Source organism: Lathamus discolor, chromosome 5 (genome assembly GCF_037157495.1).
Source record: "Lathamus discolor isolate bLatDis1 chromosome 5, bLatDis1.hap1, whole genome shotgun sequence".
NCBI lineage: Eukaryota > Metazoa > Chordata > Aves > Psittaciformes > Psittacidae > Lathamus > Lathamus discolor.
The window spans coordinates 1,400,968-1,411,171 of record NC_088888.1 but is presented as its reverse complement, the minus strand read 5'-3'; the positions used below and the strand labels follow the sequence as shown (position 1 = coordinate 1,411,171).

General features: G+C 49.2%; 1 protein-coding gene across 1 annotated transcript; it reads right to left on the bottom strand.

Annotated features, from left to right (window-relative positions):
* Positions 1-3,210: 3,210 nt before the first annotated feature.
* SERTAD4 (SERTA domain containing 4) lies at positions 3,211-9,837 on the bottom strand. The gene is made up of 4 exons (XM_065679316.1): positions 9,760-9,837; positions 9,349-9,505; positions 8,872-8,987; positions 3,211-5,791 (listed from the first exon to the last, which is right to left on the bottom strand). The coding sequence occupies exons 2-4, from the start codon at positions 9,488-9,490 to the stop codon at positions 5,051-5,053; spliced, it is 999 nt and encodes a 332-aa protein (XP_065535388.1). The 5' UTR covers positions 9,491-9,505; positions 9,760-9,837; the 3' UTR covers positions 3,211-5,050.
* Positions 9,838-10,204: the final 367 nt, after the last annotated feature.

The window sequence follows — 10,204 nt, the reverse complement described above, 5'->3', positions numbered from 1 at the left end:
ACATGGTCAGTCCCCTGGAGTTCAATCTAACCCTCCACACCTGACCCCAGCTCCCCTGATGAGGAGAGCCACTGACCCTGAATGGTAAACTCAGTCTGGTCTTACAGCCACAGCTGCTTTGCTTCATGCTTTCTGTGGAGAGCCCGTAAGAGCAAAGGTCTCACCCTAACCCCACTCAGCCCCAGGGCCGCATTGTGTTCCCCAGTGTAGACCCAGCTGGCTGGGTACACCCCATATTAGCAGCCTTGAGCTGAGCAGGATGAACTGCTGCAAAGGCACTGGGCACCCTGCCACGGCTGTGTTTACATTAGAGAAAATGGACCTCCCAGAGACAGTTTGCAAACACCACAAGACGAACTCTTGTAAACTCCCTCGGTTTAGTCATCTTTCCCCATCTGTCAGAGGAGTTAAAGTGAGATTGAAAAAACACAGGAAATCACTGTGTATTCCAAGTAGTCGTGACTGAGCGGCTTGGCTGTTACATGGGATGCCTTGTGGAAGATTCACATCTCCTAACGTTTCCAGCAAGATCCTCTGCAGCACTTCCCTGGCTATGATCTTTCAGCAGGCTCTGCACACCCTGCCAGGAAAAGCCTCTTGGGGTGCTTTGTGCAGCTGCAGAAACACTCATACCAGTACTGAGGAGCCCCAACGGTTACCTCCAGAAAGCAGGGGCAGCCCCTTTATTGGAAGTTGCAAAACAGGGGACAGGCAAGGCACAAGGTCCCTTTGGGACACTTCCACGTGAGAGCTGCATTCACTGAGTGAAACACCAGATGAAATCCTTCATCCCACAACAGTTTAAACCTTTTTCTGATGTGACTGACTGGCTCTTCCTGTGATAAAAACTTGAGAAACTTCTTTTATCGAGGTTCCTGGCATGAGTAAGCAGCGATTGCATTTGCTACACCTCTGGCTATAGTCTTTATCTCAGGGAAGTCAAAAGACAGGCTAGAGATCACCTTCACATCTCTGCTTTGGCCCTAGCTCTTTAATCACTGCATCACTACCCCAGCAGCAATCTGAGCTACTGCCAGCTGGAAAGGCCATTTAGGTGAGTGGGTCACAACCAGCACGGGCCTCTGGAGTGGCCAAGGAACAGCCCAGACACCCTGCACCCTGGTTAGCGTCTTTATACCTTCCGTTAGCTCATGCTGCACCTCTGAACCAGCTCCTTGCTTCCCTTGAGCAAACCCAAAAGGTGGTGGCAGCCAGCCTACAGCCCTGGAGGCAAAAGGACAGTCAGTAGGTGAGAGGTTTAAGAGGAGGAAGGAGAGCACACAGGAAGATGAAACGTGAAAAAAGAAAAAGCCTCATCACCACAGCTTTGTGTTGGGGTGTAACACCTTCAGGCCTGAAAGCAGCGCTTCATTGCTGCGACTCAGCCTGCCTCTTTTTCCTGTGGAGCCAGCTGCAGCGCTGGCACTGCAAACCGGCGCCAGCTGAGGCTGTTTCAGTGCTGGGATGCTTGAGTAACCGTGTTAAGCTGTTTCAACAGATTAGCTAATCCAGTAAAAATAGTCAATTTTCACCAAAAGTATTGAATATATATGAAGCACAATGATACTCTGTCGCTTGTTTTGAAAAAGGAACATGATTTTTTATGCTGGGGGTAGGAACTAGATGATCTTAAGGTCCTTTCCAACCCTAACTATTCTATGATTCTAAGTCAAGTGAACTATGCGTTTCCATATTACCTGGTGGAAAGTGACCCTGAAGGTAAAACAATGCTTCTGTTCCTAGCGAGAGTAAAACAGACCTGACAACAGAAACATCTTTTTCTATTGCTGTTTTCCATGTATGATTGAAGTAGCATCATTAGTCTGCTGAAAGGCACAGCTCTTCAGTCTTAACACTACAGGAGCAAAGTATGTTATGATGAAGAGCAAAGCAATCTCCCTAGAGAGAAGCTCTTCTGTCCAGTTCTTCCAGGCAGGTAGGCCAGGACCAAGTTTAGGAGCATTCATTTAGCATTTACACATGGGACCTATGGGTGAAAGACATTACAATAATCTTGGAAAAGAACTATTTCTTGAAAACTTGTGATACGACCAGAATGTCCTTAGTACTGGGGTGTGCAATGGGGAAAAGGCCTGACAGGTTTAGGCTGTTCACATGCCATAAATCAAATTAAAACCATGAAGTACATTCAGCCTAGCCCAGGTTGGAAATCCTGTCAAGGTCTGTTGCCATTTCTGGCAATTGCACAAGAGTGTTTCCAGCTCTAACACAAAATCCCTCTGTCTCTTCTGAAGCAAACAGGATAACTCAGGGGACTCCGGAGTCCAACACATCTGCTTTCAGTATTCACTATTATTTTGCGAGGCAGGATCCAGAGAAAGCCATGAAAGACCACTTATCCTTCGTAGGCCAACCTTCATTAGATGACACTTCATCCCTTACTGACGCTGGTAACAATCAGTAAGACTGTCCAGAACTGTAACTTGTTAACTCTAGGTGTCCCTGGACCTAAAGAAGCTATTAGAGAGCCCGGAGCAGACAAAGACTTATGCTGGTCCATCACTTCAGCTAGTACAAATCCAACCCAGAAGACTCTGCAATGATTATGTGTGCAGGCTTGATCTTGAAGACCAAGAAGCCCCTTAGGGTCAAAAAGCTTTCAGCCCCCCAAGTGTTAGTTGGCTTGTGGTTTGGAGAGCATTTGGGCAAGTGTTCTCCTTGGCCATACATGCAAGTCCACAGCAAAGCCTGGTGCTTCTCCTTCAGACTGTCCTAAAGGCTCCTGCAGCCCCGAGAAGGCTGAGCTCCATCCTGGACACAGCTTGAAGTGCAGAGTCAACTGCAGGGCAGGTAACCTCTCCAGCAGGGAGCAGTTTGATTACATGGCATTTCCTTGGGTGAGGGAGGGGACCACGGGGGAAAGGACCCAGTAGCCATTGGAGATGTAAAATAAAATTAATTTTGGTCATTTTAATAAATATATATCAAGGAAATTTCACTTTACTACAACAACACATTAGTATACAAGCATCTAATATTTAAGCTTAAAACATCAAGTGTTTATCAAATATTGGAAAAGAGCAGACATTTACTAGACTTATCTGGGTATAACACATGAAAAATCAGGGTTTTTAAAAAATTGGTCCTTGTGGACAAATGTCTAAATGATGATCCTACTCATACACTGTATGAATGAGATCTATATTTAATATTATCTTTAATAAAAAAAAAGCTTCTGTCTTGGAGAAATCAGGTGGGACTTATCCTTTATTTGTTGTTCTTCCCAATGACAACCCTTACAAACTTATCGGTTCCAGCTCCCCTCACTGCATAAAGGTTGAGGTCCTACTCTCCTTGTGGTCACCCGCCCAGTTTGCAACTGTGGGGTGCACACAGTACCCAAAATAACCATGGCCCAGGAGACCTTGGGCTGAAGCCGTGAAACGCAGAGTATGAGGTCTCTGACCCAGAAACCCAGTGACTCCAGCATCAAGCTAGGGCCGGCCCCGGGCGGCTGCTCCCCCAGCACTGCGGTGGAGTTCATCCCCTGGACAAGTACCAAGCAGAAGATGCTGCCGGAGTGCATGGTGCTGTGGGAACAGGCAGCTATTATGAGTCAGCTGTGGCTTGGATGTGGCTATTTTGCCAAGCACATCCTGCCAGTTGTTATGAGGACTGTGGGAACTAATTAATTTGGTGGATCTAAAGCTCACAATGCTCTCGGTCCAACCCCAGCTAATGTCTTCTGGGCATTTCAAACAGCACACAGCAAACGGTGCACCTAGGAATGACTCAATGTTGTCCTTGGCCACTGAAATCTCAGCTCATTTCTCCAAAATGTTCTTTTTTCAAATGAAACCCCTTACATTCATTCAGATAAAATCAAGTTTACTGCCACATTATCCATTAACATTGTGCTTTTTGCTTTCTTTTCCTACTTTTTTTCGGTTTAAATCAACAGCAAAAGTCATAGAAAACTCCCGCATGCTTTTGCAATCTAAAAGAGAGAAATTATGCGAAACAGAATAAAGTATAAAACATGCCACTGGTTCATGAACTTCATTATACGAAGAAGGAATAAAAAAAAGAGCCCCAGCAACAGACAGTTGCCATAGCAACTCAAGCATCGAATGCTTGTTTACAAGAGACATCTCTCTATTGTTTCTTAAATCCCTTCCTAAGGACGGCAAATCAAAAAGCAATTGAGCATCAAAAAGGAAGAACAGAGCTGTCTGAATAGGAAGTTGAACTCAGTACTTCAAAGGTTAAAGGTTTCTAATAATATTGATCCACCCTGTGGGCTGCTTGTGGGTTTTTTTTCCTCTGTTTAGCTTAAATCCCTGCTGTAGCACTGATTTATACTTAATTTTTACGCTGGCAAAAATTAAGAGAAAAAGTAAGGCACCAAAACAAAACCTGCCCTGTATAACAACAAGCCTCATTAGTTATTACAGCCGAGGTGAAAACATGCAAGTACTTAAGCTGCACGTTGTGTTTCTGATTAAAATCCCATGAACAGATTATTTCTTTATGCTATGTCCTATTTTGTCCGTTGAACAAGGTGAAGAATCCAGGAAGTCAAAGAGTATCAGTACAAAACGTAAGGATGGTTTATTCCCAGTCCATGAAGACAAGTCCTTTGTCAGAACAAACACTGAGTTACAAGGAGCCCATCACCCTTGCTGATAGCATCAATTTGTTTACCAGACTTTTAATTCCTTAGTAAACATAATGGCGATTCTTCTTAATTAATGGCAGACTTCTTGGGGGCAGGGAGATAGAAAACGATATGTTTTCCCCATCTGCCTGGTTGGCATTTTCAGCAACGAAAGCTACACCAGAGCTGTACAGACCACGGTGCTAAGCAGGAACGCAACTGTGTTCTGTATGAAGTCTCCGCGCTTATAAATAGCCCTCTGATGCATCCGATTGAGATGCCTCACACAATCTGCTCCCCAGTCATTGAAAACTACACGTAACGTTTGGGGCGTGATTGTACCATTTGTAGAAAACTATAAAAAATCCATTCAAAATCAGAATTTGAGAGACAGACAAACAGGCTGCGCATGCTTCCGCAGGGCAGGACGCCTCAGATTTTACTTCCTTTGCTGCAGCACATTTTATTACTGGGTAAAGATTCCTTTTTCCTTAAGGATTTTTTCCAGGATTCACTGATGTTGCTCTTGTCGTTACATCCAGTCTCAAAACAGTCATAAAATTTGCCTTTACATTCGAGAGCATGGGGGCCTCTTACAGGTTCACAGTCTGGGGCTGCGCTGTCCCGCTCAGGTTCATTACCTCCTTTCTCGTCATTTGATTTTGCCTTTTCCTGATGACTGTGAGACCTGGCATTAGTGATGAATATTTCATTTGCAGGTATCTGGTCATCACTCCTGTAAGAAAAGGCACTGCCAATGTCATAATCCACCTGCTGGGAACAGCTTGGCAAAGAAATAGGGAGGGAGGAGGAGGAAGAAGAGGAAGTATTTTCTGTACTAGCATTAACAGAGTAGGGTAGATTTAAATAGTGACTGCCACACTCTTGATAGAAGCAGCACATGTGGAGCTTCTCGTACTCCTCCTTTGCCATCCGAAGGCGTTTTCTGTACGGACAGTCCTGAGGCACAAACCACTCCTGTGGTGAGGTGCCGCTGAAGGAGCAGGCGGAGAAGCACCAGTTGTTCTGCATGATGATTTCACCGTGGATTCTCTTCATCAGGTTGTTGATGAGGACAGATCTCCGCAGGTAGACTTCAGGATCGTCAATGAATTTCAGCTTTTCCAAAGACATGTAAAGAATATGGGCCCGCTCCTCGAACACGGAGATGGTCTGAAAATGCAAAAGACACAAGACATGGAACTGAAGGCAAGGGGGGTTGTTCCAGGCAAGAAGAAAGAAAATGAAGCGAAGTATTCCCCCCCTGCACCACTACATTTTTTATTCTCTTTCTGAGGCTCCTAAAACTGGCTTTTCATTTTGCACACCTGGGGACCTGCTTTCTCTTGGCCACAGCCCTCACCCAGGTTTAGGAGGTAAGTGGCTGAGCATTACACCGCAGAGTCAATCACAGGACATGAGTCCAGGATGGAAGAGTGAAATCCAGATGCACACATCTGGCTCTTTATTTGCATTTGGGATTAGAACATGAAACTGTTGCGCAGTTTTGATTTTCTATATAAATGGACCCTATTCAATTGTCCCCTGTGGGGCTTTTACAAAGCTCTGAATCCAAGCGAAGGTCCCCTCCAGCAGCCTTGCAGCAAGTGTCAGAGCATTCCATCCGCTGCCAGTGGAAGGGGCCCACCAGCGAGCAGGTCTCCCTTTGCCAAGCTCCCTTATTCTGCTCGCGTACAAACGTGCATGCAGGGAGGGGAGCAGGGAGAAACCCATCTCAAAGCATTGCAGCATCTGGAGAGCAGCTGTTGGCCCATGTACTACACCCTGCGCTCTACGGGACCGGTGGGAACGCAGACAGGCAGGGACAAGGTCAGGAAATGAGGAGAGGATAGGGATTTGCAGAAATCCTGGCTCGGCGCCCGCAGATTTGTTCTCCCTTCCGTGGTCCTTCCAGGACTCCTGTTTCTCAGCGCTGGCAGCACAAGCAGGTTCCTGCCCCCGGGAGCCCCCGGGTCCTGCGCTGTAATCGCTACCCTGGGAATCCAAATAAGAGAGGGGGCAACGCGTGCTACTGGAAGCACTATTGACTGATTTTCATTTTTAGTAAGAATTGGGTTTGCGTAGGAGGAGAGCAGCACAGCACAAAGAGAGGCTGCTCGAGATCCCCCCCCCCCCCCCCCATCTGTGGCTTGATCATTCTTCCCTTTCCCACATGGTTACAGCATTTTTGCAGGGTGGAAGTCGTAGCTATGAGGACTGAAAGAGCGTAAAGCACAGCTGCTTTTCACATCCATTCAGCTCTCCTCAGCCCTCTAGCTCTTTCCACAGCCTGGTCCTGTCTGCAGGGCTTAGGAGCAGCACAGTGCCTCGTAAAACCAAAAATTGGCCCCATTTCCATATGAGTTCACAGCTGAAGCTCTTCTTTGTTAGAGAGAGTAATTTTCTATAATAAATGACTCATTTATAATCATATTAAGCCTATAGGTTAATTTCCACCCTTTATACCTGCTGCAGCAACAGCCAGCAAAGCCATAAAAGCCTGGAGCAAACCAGCAAGCCTTAAACTGGGATCCTCCTGGAGATACATCCTGGAGGGCCACCGGTAAGAACAAGTTGTCAAACCACTTCTACTACAAATGTTTGCCAACAGCCCTCTGGAGAGAGGCTCTGGGCCCTACCGTCATACCCTCCACGGGACAATCACCTCAGCACATAACTCTTTCTTTACCGGGCAGGAAAGGTATAGGAATTCGGAGAAACCTTGCGGCATTCTCCCTCCTCGGAGCTCAGTGCTGCAAAGCAGGAAATGCACTTGTGCCAAAAGCAGGAATGGGTGGCCCAGGGTTTCTGATGTGCTGCACCTCTGCAGCAGCACAGAATGACACCTGGGACAGTCCTAGCACCCCAATACCTTTACAACTGGGTTCTGTGCTGCTAGAAAGGGACAAGGAACTATTCCTCCTCTTCGTGAGGAAAACAATCGCTGATACAAAAATCCAACCAGCTAGCCGAGCAAAAAACCTGGCTGAAATCAGAGCGATGTGACACATGGGAGACACAGTCACTGACCAGAGCACTTTTTTCAGCAGCCCTGGTGCTATATATTCATTGCTCTGGCAGCAGACCGGACACCTTCCGGAATTAACAGCGGGTCAGTTTTTCACCTTCCCGGGCAGGTCTTTATTTCCAGCCAAGACTATTTGTAGCTGAAAATTCCTTCGGCTACTCTGAGGTCCTCGGGAAGCGAGCTCGGCATTACTGCTCGCTTCTCCTCTGCGGAAATCCCTCCAGGGAAACAGGATCCCCTGGGCAGAGCACCCTGCCCCGTGTCCCTGGCAGGGACAAGGCACTCTGTTCTCCTCGTGTCTCCGGCAGCTGCCTCTGTGACACAAGTACAGATAGGTATAAACTCACTCCGCGCCTTGATCTGGTGTAGCTTTCTGACTCTGGGGCTCTTGTGATCCTGTTGCCTCCCAGAAACTGTGCTTTAATCAGATTATATTGTGCCCTCTCCATCGCCAATACTGCATGGGTGGCCACGGGCCAGGTATGACCCAGCAAGGTGAGGCTGGTGTCTCAAGGCACAAGTTATCCTTAAAGCCCATCACTCCAGGCACTCACTTCCTTACAGGACTGAACCCTGAATGAAGAAGAGCATCAAATCTCTCATTAAAATAAAGAAGTTAGATTTGAATTTATGTATTCGCTGGCCTGGGAAATGTTTGCTCTAATCCCTCCCCTGACAGCTTTCATTAAACAAAAATACTATTTCATTTACTAATCTGTTCTTTTGGAGTTATTAGCTTTTTAATAAACAGGATTAAGTACTGAAAGGAGCTTGTACTCACTTTCCAAGTCACACTGTTTTTCTAGAGGATCCGTAATCCATTTGGGATACATGAAACCTACTGCTGTTTTCTCCTTGAAAAAAGTTTTGACTGAGTGGGGAATCGTGGACTCTCTTTATTTATGCCCTTCCTTCCTGCTGTTCAAATGCTGTCCTGGAGCTGTTTCTAGGCATGCTACAAATCAGCTAAGAACAAAATCATCTGACAAAACCAAACCACTTATTCTCAGCGTTTCCATTTACAGTCATTACAAATGAAGAAACGCCTTTGCTTCTTAAGCAATTCGATGACAACAGAACAATGAATGTGAACAAGTGACAACTATTTGTTTCTGACCAAACAGCTGGATCATTCTCCTAATTTCAGCCTCCTGGAAATGGGTCAGTCGGGTGTTACCAAGCATCTGAAACTCGGAGTAAAAACAATGACTGTTAGAAAACATACTTTATGTGCGCAGCTGCTGAGTGGCGGATGAAAATCCTCTTCTTCCACATATTTCCTTTTAAAGTATGTGATCTTGGATGTTGTTACAGGATTTGAAATTCCCCTGTAATGCGATCCTGCGGGCGGTAAATCAGATATGACAGATGACATGCGGTTTGCCGGCGGTTCTCCAAACAAAATACTTTTCATTTCCCTGCCCCGCGCTACAGGAGAGCTCCGCCGCCTATTTCCACATCTGTCTGCGGCCGCAGCAATGACCCCAGCCCAGCCCGGCCAGCGGGGGGGCTGCTGCAGCGCAGGGACCCGCTCCCGGCACCGGGACCCTCCGCGGCTCCGGGGAAACTTCCGCTGCGGCGGGGCCGGGCCGGCGGCCGCCGCCTTCCCCCGGAGCGCACCCGCGGCTCCGGGCGAGCCCCGCGCACCTGCGGGCGAGCCTCGGCCTCGGGCGGACCGACCCCGGCCCGGCGCGGTGCCTACCTGCGGCGGGGGAGCCGGCGGGGCCGGGGCCGGGGCGGCCGCAGCAGGGCGGCTCCCAAAGGGCGCGGTAAGCGGCGAGGTCGGCGGCTCCCTCGGCGGCGATGGGGCGGCCCAGCCGCTGCATGGGCAGCACCAGGGTCATCGCGGGCGCCGGCACCTGGAAGCGGAGGAAGCAGCGCGGTGAGCGCCCCGCAGCCCCCTTCACCTGAGCCCCCGGCGCTCAGAGCCCTCCACACGCAGGGAACACACGCGTCTCTACCCCGCACAGGCACGCGTTCATCTTGCTTCCCTTCGTGCGGCAGCGAAAGGACCGGCGCCCTCTCCCACAAAGGGCGCGGGGTCCTCGGGAGTTGCTGCGCGCTCCCCGCTCCCGGCCCCGCTCCCGCCGCCCCGGCCCCGGCGCTCACACACCGGCACGGATCCGCTCACTCGCTTCCCATTCTCCCCCGGCGGTGCTGGCACGGCGCGCTCGGCACCGACGGGCGTGCGAGCCTGTGTGTGTGCGTGTCTGCCGTGCGGGTGTGTGTATGTGTGTGAGAGAGAGAGAGCGAGCGCGCCCAGCAGTTGGGGATCGCGTTTCTTTCTTCTTTCTTCCCTCCCAAACGGAACAAGACAGCGGAGACTTAGGTAGTTGTTTCCACTAGCCCCGATCGGGCTGAACTGGATCTGCCTCCAGTCAAAACACTGCGAGACTAAGACAGAGAATTGGCCGCGGCCTCACGCCGCGCGGTGCAGCCCCGCCGGAGCCAAGCACAACACCGGCGGAGCGGGCGGAATGTTAAGCAGGAGCGGGGAGCCCGGGGCCAGCGCCAGGAGGGGAGGAGAGGGGAGGGCACGGCGGGGGGCAGGCGGGGGA